General features: G+C 43.3%; 1 protein-coding gene across 1 annotated transcript in view; it reads right to left on the reverse strand.

Moving 5' to 3' along the window:
* Positions 1–6,323: 6,323 nt before the first annotated feature.
* The window catches only part of LRRC74A (leucine rich repeat containing 74A), a 34,278-nt gene continuing 27,572 nt past the window's right edge, over positions 6,324–13,029 (reverse strand). Inside the window, exons 13-14 of the mRNA XM_074997516.1 lie at positions 11,954–12,039; positions 6,324–6,936 (exon numbers count right to left, since the gene is read on the reverse strand). Coding sequence (XP_074853617.1) covers positions 6,324–6,936; positions 11,954–12,039 — 699 coding nt within the window. The remainder of the gene's footprint in view (positions 6,937–11,953; positions 12,040–13,029) is intronic.

The raw sequence follows: 13,029 nt of genomic DNA on the forward strand, positions 1-13,029 counted from the left end.
TGGCCTTTCCGACACCAAACTGCTGCCCCACGGATCGGTAGCTGTCCGGAGTGGCCAGCTTCCAGACAGCGATGCCGACCCGTTTCTCCACAGGGAGGGCACGCCGCATGGCAGTGTCCCGGTGCCTGAGTGCGGGGGTGAGCCACTGGCAGAGCTCCAGGAATGTCTGGCGGGTCATCCTGAAGTTCCGGAGCCAGTGGTCGTCGTCCCACTCCCCAAGCACCAGCCGCTCCCACCAGTCGGTGCTGGTGGGGTAGCTCCACAGCCGCCGGCGTGTGAGGCGGGGGGTGGAGCGGGGTGCTGCAGGGGTAGGGGCTGAGCCCTGCTGCCCTGGGGGCATCTCCTCCCCTGGGGCAAGAAGGTGCTCAGCTGCCCCCAACATGACATGAGCCAGGGCAAGCCCTGCTCCTGCCGGGAGGGCTGGGTGGACCTCTAGCTGCTGCTGCTGCTGCTGCTGCTGCTGCTGCTGGGGGTCCATGACTGCGGCGCTCGGGGTCTGTGTGCCTATATGGCTCCTCAGACCGCGTGCTGTGCAGGCTGAGTGTATGTGGGAGGGGCCCTTTAAGGGAGCGGCTAGCTGTTGCCCCGGAAGCGCTAGTCCGCCCTGTGACCCTGTCTGCAGCTGTGCCTGGCATCCCTATTTCGATGTGTGCTACTTTGACGTGTAGACGTTCCCTCGCTGCGCCTATTTCGATGTTGGGCTGAGCAACGTCGAAGTTGAACATCGATGTTGCCGGCCCTGGAGGACGTGTAGACGTTATTCATCGAAATAGCCTATTTCGATGTTGGGTGCACGTGTAGACGTAGCCAATCATTTCTTTCTTATTGTTTTTCCCAGATTGTCCATTTCGTAAGTCAAAGAATGTTTTTGGTGTGTTCTGATGCATTATTCTGAAGTGTTATTTTCTCCCGTGGATAGTGATGGACACATAGCCGCATTTGTTTTATTCATATTCACATTGCTTCCTAGTCTACCTTTTATTTTCCTGCCTTTGCTTTCTGTTGCTGTTTAATGCTACAAACCTTTCAGTAATGCTATTTGAATGGCTCATGTGACTCTGTGCAAAGGGACTGATGGAAAAGAGGAGTCTGAATATGCTGATCACTGCTCCCCCATTTCAAGCCATCTTGAGAGCCAGGCTTGTACTTTCACACTTAAGGCAGCAAGGTCGGCCATGGAGTGACTGGGCCCTTCTAGCTGACACCTAGAAAAGTGTTGGTGTCGCTGCTAGCTCTCCTTAGAAGGCAGAGGTCTCTGTGGCAATGTTTTTCAGGAAGGAAAATGGAAAGGAGATCCACAAGGGGATCTGAGGAATGGACCTGGGCAGGAGATTTGTGTGAGAAGTGTCTAGTTTCCAAAAAGAGACCATTCACAATGGTCTTGGTGCTAATATTAAGGCAGTTTCTACTGACATCAACTCATCTCTCCCAGTGGATGGCCAGGCATGAAACAGCACATGGCATCTTCCAACTTTTAATGCAGAAGTGACACCTAGTGGCCAGGATAGGAAACTGTCCTATGTACAACTGTTTCTCAAGGCATCAGGAAGCAAGCCCCTGTAGTTTAAGACTTCCATTCTGGCTATACTTATTATCGGTGCTCTTTTTGTGCCAGTATGTGCTGGGATGGTGTACTGGCACCTTTCTTCAGAGAGAGGGCTGGGAACTGGAATACCTACCAGCCCTGAGGTAGTGTGGGGCTGGGAGCCGGAGCCCCTACTTGTCCCTTGTGGCAGTAGGGGCTGGGAGGCTGCTGGGAGGCTGGCAGACAGAACCCTGGCCTGCTCCAGCACAGCACGGAAGCTGGGAAGCTGTCATGGGGCTGGGAGCAAGAGCCCTCGTGCCCCACAGCAGAACAGGGTTGGGAGCCAGAGACCCCGCTGCACCTGCAGCAGCACAGGGCCTCTCATACTGTCCCCTACAATGTAGCCAGATTTCTTCCAGGAAGCAGGATTTAAATACTAATTTGTATGAAAAACATTTAGCTATTTTCAAATTGCTTTTTTTATTTTTGTAAATCCATTAATTTTTTTGCATTTGCAAGAAAGAAAAAAATTACATTCAGACACTACTCATTATTGATCAAAGCATAATGTCATAAAAGTCAAACCTCGTAACTGATTCAGTAATAAAATAATTTTTCCCAGTGTTCCATGTAAGTATCATGTATTGCAGTCAAGCCAGTCTTGTCTCATCATCATGATTTTCCTCCTCCTTTTTCACTGGCCCTGACAATGTCTACTGTCCTGAGAGCTCGTATTAGGCCTCTAGTGAAATTTTTCTAAAAAGTTCTTGATCCTGCAAATGCTCCTGCCCTAGTACATTCACTGAAGTCTTTGGACACCAGGGAGCTCTGAGGCCTAACTTGTTTAACTTTCCTTCTTTGTAAATTCCAATGCTAATGGTTGAAATTTCATTGGGTAAAAGGAGAAACAGACTTATTCGTACATATATTAAAAGAGTATTCAGCGTGGTGCATTTTGAATGCTGAAATCACATCTAGTACTTGTAAGATTATATTTGTTGCATGTCCACATTGTATATACACAGGGCCTCATCTACAATGATATAAATAACAGGAAACTCCACTAAACTCAGTGCATTTACTGAGAAATAAATTAAAAGAGGTTTAAGTTAGAGGAGAGTTGGGCCCATTATGTGTTTGTATAGTTACACACAGAGGAGGCTGAGAGGGAGCGGGAGTTATGTAGGTAACATGCATGGTTCTGACAATTTCACTGTATCTGCAGAAACAAAGTGCAAGACGGCAAGCCCCTTAACAGCATCATCAGCTGTTTTACATATTTGTTACGTAGAATAACAAGAAATAGTTTCCATTATCATAAACTAAAATGCCCTTCCAGCCCAAAGCTCCTGTTTCTTCCACTTCCTCCGTTTGAAATGTATCATAGAATCAGAGATTAATATTACCTACTAGATCTCATCTTTCCATTACTTCAATCCTTTACCACCATCCATTCCCAGCTTTGATAAGTGCAGGAATCTTCCTTACATCCTGTTCTTCAGGCACTGTCTAATCCAGCCTTAAAACTCTCAGATTCTGAGACTTCTGTCATTTCTTTCTAGGAGACAATTCTACAGACTGATACAAGGTTTCTCAACTATGTCCCACCTCTGGTCTCCAAACCATTATTTTCTTTTATCTCCTGTGAGCCCATAGCCCAGAATCTACATGATCTGGTGGTTCCTTCTGGCCTTAAATCCTATTATTCTAAGCTTTTGTACTGTTTTGGTCCCCCCAAGAAGTAATACATTTTGTATTATTAAGTTGACTGTAGCATAAGATGTGGACAAAAATGAGAGATCTGTGCAAAAGTCAAAATAGGTAAAAAATTCACACAGAAATAAGTCCAACTATTTCAAGCTTTTTCAAAATTTGAACACCTTTTGGTGTTTTTACAAAAAATACATATTAAGGCCTTGAATTTGCAAAGATTTACACATGAGGAGAGTAGGATGTGCCATTAACTTAAGGGCCCATTCCCCACGTTACTGAAGTCAACAGGAGTTTTGCCATGGGGGCAGGATCCGCCCCTACGTTAGTGAAGCTTGTATGCATGTAGTTTAACCCTTTTGTAAATATTTTCTCCCTACATATTTGTGTGGGAGCAAGCTGCATATTCTATGAACTGCTTCAATTTACATTCAAATGATGGAACACAGGTCCATCAATGGCTATTGGCCAAGATGATCAGGGATGGAACCCTATGCTATGGGTTCCTAAGCCTCTATCCATTATGTTTTTGCAATGGAGAGGCCAGTGTTTCTTAATGACTATCAGAACTACGTCACCTAGAGTCTTGTACTTCTGGTAGATCCCATCCAAACTTCATCTACCAGACCACCACAGGTCTGAGATGAGTTTTCATATGAAGTATAGTCCAGACTTTTCATGACAAGGCCATAAGGAACAGTAGAAGGCACCACCTGTGACTGTTGACCAAAGTGGACAGCTACTGGCTTCTTCTGGAAAGTTCTCTGTGATGATCCAGGCAGTTAAACAGATATGTTCATCTACCCAGCTCTGAAGGTGAGTGGCAAGAACTATGTGAACAACCTAGGACATCAATTCAGGTGCAGTACGCTTCTGATGGCCTTTCAATGCATCCAGACTTGACTCCAGAAATATCAACATTGTCATGTCACTGGACTGAAAAAGGCCTGGGTGAGAGAGTGAGAGTGACACTACACAATTTTCCCTCACTTAAATGCACTTCACATGCTACTCATAATACTGACTACTCATCCCTTCAAGTTCTGTGGCGATAGGTGAGCTGCAAAGCAGCAGGTGTGGATACACTAGGAGCTGTAGCTACAGCCCTACACATAAGTGGCTCAGGGCATAGGACTGCTTTTCACTGGACTGATGCAGCAGTGGAATATGTCAGCCCAGTGGGTGACCAAGCAGTCCTATTTAGGATCACAGGGCTCCCCTCCATGATATGAGGAAGGGGCTAAAAAATAAACAGTGCCTTAAATAGTGTCTGTGCACCTTAACCTTGGTCAGCATACCACACAAAAAGAAAAAGAAGACCAAGGTAACATCACTCACCATCAGTGCTTGGAATATGTGTACATTAATAGGCTTCACAACAACAGACAGACAAATTACAGATAAGATGGGCAGGCCATGCCATCAGGGTGCCAGATGAGCAATTGGAAAGAAGATCTTTTATGGTGAGCTAAGGAAGGGAAAGTGCTCTCAGAGAGGCCAAAAGAAACCTTTCAAGGACTCCCTCAAGTTATCATTGGGACAGCTCGTTGCTCACAGAGTTTAGGGAAGATCGCTACCTGCCAACCCCTCATCCATACTGGAGCTAAGAGCTACGAGCAGAGAAGAATTGTTGAAGCAGAGCAGAAGCTCCAGCAGCATAATTCTCCCAACAGCTGCATTTCTGCTGTTACTCAAGCAATCCACAGCAGTATTTATTGTCTAATTTGCCACAGACAGTTCAAAGCTCAAATTAGCCTGATCAACCACTCGTGTTTTCACAGAACCCAAACCAACCAGTGATGTCACGGTCATCTTCAAAGTCTAAGGATCAACAACAGTAACAACAACAAGCATCTCACTGCCAGCAGTTGGGACTGGACAAGAGGAGATAGATCATTCAGTAATTGCTCTTTTCTGTTTATTCTCTCTGAAGCATCTGGCAAAAGCTGCCGCTTAAAGACAGGATACTGGGCTTGATGGACCATTGGTCTGACTCAGCATAGCCTTTCTTATGGTCTTTGCAACTGCAAAGGCTACAGAACAGTTTTCTAACGCCAGTTTATATTTTGCTGACAGTTTTGTGACTCCCTGTACAATGAAAGCACTTTTGGGCACCAGCTTTAGGTCTCAGTCCCAGTGCTGAGAACCACTAGTAGATTTGACTGTCAGGAAGTTTGTCTTATTATGTAACTTACATTTTCTTTTTCAGGACTGCATGCCATTACTCATTGTTACATCCAGTAGGAGTGATTTGAAAAATCCCTTCTCCTAATCAGGGAGCACATCCCAGGTACCCTCATTTGCACCAAATGAGCACATGCAGGGTAACCACATCCCTATCAACAATCATATCCACTTGACATACCCCAGATCACCTAGTATTTGAGGGGAGCACACCCAAGACACTCCTACCTGTCTATCACTCTGACTCACCTGATTCACCTTTGTTTTGTTATCACTGAAGCTTCCAAGTGAGTGCGACCAAGAATGTGGAGTCCCACTGTCCCTTATGGTGGTAGGTATTATTTGCCCTAACCAGAGCATGTGAATGGTGTACATTTTAGTGGCTTGCATTAGGCCAGGTAGGGCATTTCCATAGTGCAGACCAATTGTAGTGAGAAGGGACAGAAGACAGGGAGTGGGTTTGTTACTGGAAATAAACCACACACATCGCTGTCAAAACAAAAAGGCAGTCCAGTAGCACTTTAAAGACTAACCAAATAATTTATTAGGTGAGCTTTTGTGGGACAGACCCACTTCTTCAGACCATAGCCAGACCAGAACAGACTCAATATTTAAGGCACAAAGAACCAAAAATTGTTATCAAGGTTGCCTTAAATATTGAGTCTGTTCTGGTATGGCTATGGTGTGAAGAAGTGGGTCTGTCCCATGAAAGCTCACCACCTAATTATTTTGTTAGTCTTCAAGGTATTACTGGACTGCTTTTTTCTTTTGATAGAATATAGACTAACATGGCTATCTCTCTGGTACTACACACACATCTCTATCTACTATAACCCTCTGAGAACCCCATCAACACTTCTTTGACCCCGTTTTGGGCTGGTCATTTCCCACGTCCTCAGTCATGTCATTTGGGTGACTTAGCTCTGTGTCCATACTTCTGTGGTGATGAGGCAGCAGGGCAATTCCTGGCTAAGTAGTGGGACTTTTGAGCAGAACTTCTGGTCCTCAATGGCATCACCTTGTAAGAAGTGGCTGTGTCAAAAGACTGGGCCTTGGAGTACATTTCCAGGTCAGAGGTTGCCATGCTGTGCTGGTAGTGGGTTTGAGCTTCTGAGATGCTGAGGTTGGGCTGGGAGTAGTATTTCACTTCCAGATCAGAGACTGATATGCCCTGTGAGGCTGAATGTGGTTCACTCTGGGACAGCTGATTGTTGGAGGGGTTCTTTTGCTTACTGAATGATGGCTCAGCAGAATTCTGACTGCTTGTGGTGGCTGGCTGGCACCAAGAGTTGAGTGAAGTGGTTGAGAAGTGGGCAGGTTTAGACTTGGGCAGGACCAGTGGCTTTTGGCCAGAGGACATCACCAGGGAACTGCGTGGTCTGACCATTTCCACAGCATTCTTGAAAGTCTGCAGCGCTCGTTCACTCTTGTATTTTTCCTTCTTCTGCCGTGACTCTTCCCTCCTCAGCTGCCACCGTTGGTCTCGCACCATCTGCTTCTGTGTGTCCACCAGGCCCCTATGAAGCAAGACATAATGAAGAAGGCAGGGGATAGAGAAAAGGAGACATAAATTGAAGGCTACTCTGGTTGTAGGCTCTCTGAGGAACCTGGCTCCCTCAGGAAGCAGCACTCTACAATTAATCACGGCCCCTTGCTGCTCCCTATTGCCTGGGTCCCTTGTCTTTGCTGGCCACTGGCAGGAGGTTCTAGATACTGATGAGACCAAAACACTTCCCTGGATTCTTCTCACACTTTGGCTGCCTTTGATTTATGCCCTGTCAAGATCTTGAGGAAGACCTACTACCTCCACACTTGGAGAGGGTCAGTATACTGCAGCATCTGCTCTCACAGTGCGATGGAGAGGTTCAGGTGACAGCTGCGAGATTCTGTCTGGACTAAAGGTGGGTGAAACTTTCTATATGAAACTTTTTTCACCAAACACAGGCAGGCTCTGAGTTAACAAAACATTTTGTGAATTTGTGTTGAACTGTTTTGTTTCAGTTAAAAATCCCCAAAAAGTCAAAAAATGGTACTTTTTGTTTTGAATCAATGTTTTGTTTATCAAAGATGTGTAAAAAGTCAAAATACCTTGAAAATAAAGCCTTTTATTTTGGATCTAATTGAACATTCCTTTCAACCCCCAAAAAGTCTTTTTTTTTGTTTTAGGTCAATTAAAAGTGATTTTTTTTCTGGTTTACTCACCAAAATGACAAATCAGTTATTCACACAGGTCTACTATGGATGTTCTCTGCTGCTGTAAGTGAATTTACACACAAGCAGTGTGATGATACTAGAGCAGTGATGTCAGTCCACTCCAACTACACATACTTCACACTCAGACATTTTCTGGGGAAGTTTTTGTACCTTGGAGAAAATTGTAATGTGGAGCTCAATATTTAGTTTAATACTGCAAAGCCAGAAGAAAATGAAAGTGGTAAAACTGTTCTAAAGACTCGGTCCCCGAAGTGGGCAGGGGAAGGCCACAAAGGCAAGAAATTAACAGGGATTGTGGCAAATGCCCTTCCCACTTCCTGTGTTTCATTCTGCCCACAAATATTGCCTCATCACAGTCCTGAGGATCATCTTTTCTGAAAGAAGTTAGAGATGAAAATGATATATTGTGTTCCATCTAGCCTGTCCAGGTAGGAGCAGAGTCAGATTCTTCTCCCAAGACTATTCTGTTATAGATCTTAATTCAGATCTTATTTCTAAATAACCTTCGTCTTCCCTTGGCAAGGAGACTGCCATAATATGAAATCTTACTCTTAGGAAAGGTTTCTTACTAATGATCATGTACTTTCCTTTTCAGAAGAAACATCATTATTTTTAAAAATAGAAATAAAAGCCTTACTTTTTCTCTGAAACAGTTGTACCTAGTTTTATTACAAGCAGGCCTGTGGTCCTCATGCTAGCTTGCACTAGGCCTGGCAGGAAGTGCTTGGAGGATCTGCTTCTTAGTTTGTCAGTTTGCCTTATCATTTGTGTGGATCTTTCACCCAGCAACAGAGGAGAGAAAAACATTTTCCAAAAGAGAGAAAAAGTATTATAAAACTACAAACAAGAGGAGGAGGTCCCAGGGGCTGATGTAGTTTCAGGTACTACATCTAAGTCTGGTTTTTTTTTTGTTTTTTTTTTTAATTACTAGGTGGCAAGGTGGTTGATGTAAAAACTAGGCTACCATGGTTGGGATGAACGTGAGACTATTTTTCGTTTATAAAACTGCTCATTATATGCCCCGTGTTGCCTTCTCTGAATGGAAGTTATAGCCTTTGACATCTAAAAATATTATGCTGTTTCTTTATCTTTATCTCAAAATTCCAAGTTATGCCCCTGCAGAGCACCCTACATAATTCTTTTCTTTCGATGTTTGTACTCTGCAATTAACTTTTACACTGTCATTGTATCTACCTTAGTCAGATCTCAGCCTAGCTACCCATTTAGCTTTTAAACTTTCTCCTCCATCAATTTCTCCAGCACCTAATCATAATTATTTCTGATTTCCCTCAAGTTTCTCATTATTATTACTATTATTATTATTATTATTATTACTATTATGATTTAGTTTGTAAGTATCCACCATGTGGCTTTCCACATACAGAGGAAGTCTCTGTCCCTGTCCTGAAAAATATGTGGTCTTGCCAATCAAAGACGAAGGTTGGGAGCATAGGATACCAAATATCAGGAGAGACGTCTGGTCAGAAGAGGCTTTCAATTCATTAGCTACAAGCTTCTTGGTGTAACACAAGAACCAGGGGTCATCCAATGAAATTAACAGGCAGCAGGTTAAAAACAAACAAGGGGAAGTATTTCTTCATACAACACACAGTCAGCTTGTGGAACTCATTGTCAGAGGATGTTGTGAGGGTCAAAACTGTAACCAGATTGAAAAAAGAGAGTTAATGGAATCCACTAATGGGTATTAGCCAAGATGATCGTGGATGCAACACTCTGGGTATCCCGTACCTCTGAGTGCAGGAAGCTGGGAGTGGACAAGAGGATATGGATAACTCGATAATTGCCCTGCTATGTTCATTCCCTCTGAAGCACCTGGCATTGGCCACTGTAAGAAAGCACAGTGCTAGGCAGATGGACCATTGGTCTGATCCAATATGGCCATTCTTATTTTATTTTAAATTAAACATTGATTTCCTTCCTCTCCCTCTCATCATCCTTCCACTGTTCTACCTACTCAGTGTCTACAAAGAGACATCCCTAGTTTCAATTCCAGTGTCCCTACTTCTCACTTTCCCAGCATTTAAACAATTACCTCCACATAACAAGATTTGAGAGGATTGTTTAAACTTGGATGTAGGGGAGACAAAGGCCTCTGCTGGGGATAAAGGTACCAGTAAGAGGAAGGACAAAACTCACTGGAGGAAAAAGAGATTGAGAACACAGAGGTAAAATCTGGAAAAGTAATCCAGGTACGAAGATAATGATCTAATAGTTGGAGATTGGTCTTGTGTTGAGTGTAACTGTTGCCACAGTTTCTGGCTTCTTTGCTTGTAAGAGTTTGGATTATTGTGAGGAAATACACTTGAACAATCTTAACTTTAAGTCAGTGGATTTTTGGGATGGGAATTTTGCTAGGGGCAAAAGTTAAGACTTACCAGATAGTAACTGCCATGATTTTCTTTCTTTCTTTCTTTTTGGAGGGGGGGCATGTGATTCCCCCCCCAACAGTTGTCCAACATTTGTTAGCAGCACAGTTATTTTTAGCAATTCAACAAACATCCTAATGTTCATTTAATCTGATCTGCTAATTTATACATATTAATATTTTATCATATTTACAAGGTCTCCATTATTTCTTAGTAATTGTCAACCCTTTATTTTTCTTATTAAAGACAGAGTTTTAAAAGCAGTTCAGTATCTCTGTAATTTTAGGTCCATCCTGGATTTCATCCCACTCCTGCCTTTCTAGTATCCCTTTCCCCTGGATATTTGTTAAAATCTTTATTACTCTTAATCCCTTTGGCAGAACTGAGTGTGGCTGCTTCCCTCTTTAATTCTCCTTTTTCTTTCAGGGTCCTTATATTAAGGCTGCTTAGATCTGTCTGGCGGTAGTGCCTAAAAAGGACTTCATTTAGACCTTGATCACAGTGTTCCAGAAAGAGGGCATTAGTAGCATAAAACTCCATGCAACTCATCCATCACAGCCCTCCTTCTCCTTCTCTCTCTTTCTAAAAATAAGTGCAACACTTACAGATTGTGCAGCAAGGTGCACTGGTACCTGGCCTCTCATTTAGCCTTCTGCTGTCCCTCTAGCCAACAGGACTATACTACAACCTTCACAGACCTATCCCAGACATGTAGGGGAATGCAAGCTTTATTTTCTGGATTCAATAGCCTTGTCTATCCCCCACTCTTCTACTTTCCCAATCCATAGATCACTTTCTTTAGCTTCTTTCCAGCACTTATCCTTCCAACTTTCACCAGCTGACCTCCCTCTTGGCTTCTCTCCTAAGGTTCCTTCTCCTTCTCTTCCTCTTCTTTAGGCTTCTCTGTTGGCTGCTTCTCTTTTAAGTGACTAATTTAAAACGTGAAAGAAGAGAAATCAGGATTTAAATTTAATGACTCTCATCCATCCTCCCAAATTTCATGGGGAGAAGGCCATGAAAAAATTGCCTGAGGTATGAGCGACCTGGACATCAGTTAGACCTGTCCCATCACTTTGATAAATGTGTGACAGTAACACTGTGGCACATGCGATAGCATTAAAATAGACCCAGTTGGATAGAGATAGATTAACATTGCAAAAGTACCCCAACCGCTTCAGACCTTAAATCTAGGCTACGGTATGAAATATTAAAGACCCAGGGAGGTGTTTGAATAGTGAGGATAGATAATCAAAATGATCAGAACTTTGAGATCATCAGTTGCATGTAAGACCTGACTGAGTATCTAGGGACAATTTCCATTCCTAGGTCAAGTAGCTTGGCCTGCAGCTCTCAACCACTCTGATCCTCAGAACTTTCGTACTGCTGCTCCTATAGACTAACCGTTACTCCAAATTATGGAAGTTCTCTGTGATTGGAAATTCTCAGTGATTGGAAAGCAGGTTTGTGCAGAAGACCAGGACCCCTAAGAAGAAGGCTCATAGAAGGAAGGAAAGAAATGGAGGCCTCAGGATGGGATCAAGGGATTTGGAATCTCCTCGTGGGTACCAGAGTGACGGTGATACTGAAATGATACCTGCAGAATTCATAACTGTCACACTACAGCATGTGCCACTCAGCCATGTGATTCATGCCATCTCACAACAGGCTCAGGAAACATGAGGAATTTTGTTGCAGAAAAATATAGACCTTCTGGACTGAATCAAAAGGGTTGCTGTTCATACAGCTGGTAAGCTTACCTCTAGGCTACCAAAAAGGCATTCTGTAAGCATGTCACAAAGTGAGGTGGATACCTGTATGACCAATGCCATGTGCCTCAGCTCTGTCCTCTCCTCTGGAGTGAACTAGGTTCATTTAATGTCAATCAGAATGGAGAGAAATGAAGAAAAGAAAGTGAGAGAGATGCTTTGCTCACCTGTAATCCACCACTCCTGTCTGGTGCCGGTCCAATTTGTGCACCAGTTCTGCAATCTGAGCTCGATCCAGTGGGATTCTTGATTGCTGGTGGGTGAAGGGACATGGGAGACTTGTGACTATTTACCCTCTTGTGGCTCCCAGGGGCTGAAGTAAAAGTGGTATCATACAGGCTGGCTTCTTTGCACAAAGAACTCTTTTTACTAACATGGGAAGCACTTATTATTTAATCACTAGGGCTATGTCTACGCTACAGTAATCTTTTGAAATAAGTCTTTTTGGAACATCTCCTCCAAACATTTTTTTTTTCAAAAAAGTGCATCCACACACAAAAAAGCGGATCAAAAAATTGATCTGCTCTTTTGAAAAAGACCATCCACACAGCCCCTGCTCTTTTGAAAGAACGGGCCAGGGATAGAAAAATCAGGTGCCATGAGAACTGTTCTTTTGAAAAAAGAGCCCCTGAGGCATCTACATGTTTTTTTCTGAAAGACTCTTTTGGAAAAAGGTGCTCTTTCTCATCTGGGAGAGGAAGAGGGCTGCCAGGAAAGTGCTGTGTTCTTTTGATTTCAGATTGAAAGAGTGCATTTTTTGTGTGGACGTTCCACAGGTTCTTTCGGAAAAGGCCCATTTTTTTCAAAAGAACTTGCTAGTGTAGACACAGCCTAGATGAGTAGCCTGAAGCAGTTAAAAAGGGATGGGAGAATTTTACCAGATGTCCGAATCAATTTTACTGAGGATTCAAGAAAAAATATAACCCCGTTGTTTGTCAGATGTAAAGGGGATTAAACATTGAACTGTGAAGGCTTTCTCATTGGCACAGAGTTGAACCAGTCACCAGAGTTAGGGCCAGGGAGGAATATTTTTTTGTCCTTAGGATGTGTTGGCATGAACTAAAGTGGCTTTCCTTTTTCCTACAGCACTGAGCAGAGATCATCCATAAAGATCCAATAGACATATTTCACACAGTCAGGCCAGGTCTACATTAGCAAATAAATTCAAATTATGTTACATAACTCAGGCTAAATTAATTGTGTACCTGGAGTCAATGTACCTTGATTTGAACTTTGGCACTGT

Source organism: Carettochelys insculpta, chromosome 6 (genome assembly GCF_033958435.1).
Source record: "Carettochelys insculpta isolate YL-2023 chromosome 6, ASM3395843v1, whole genome shotgun sequence".
NCBI lineage: Eukaryota > Metazoa > Chordata > Testudines > Carettochelyidae > Carettochelys > Carettochelys insculpta.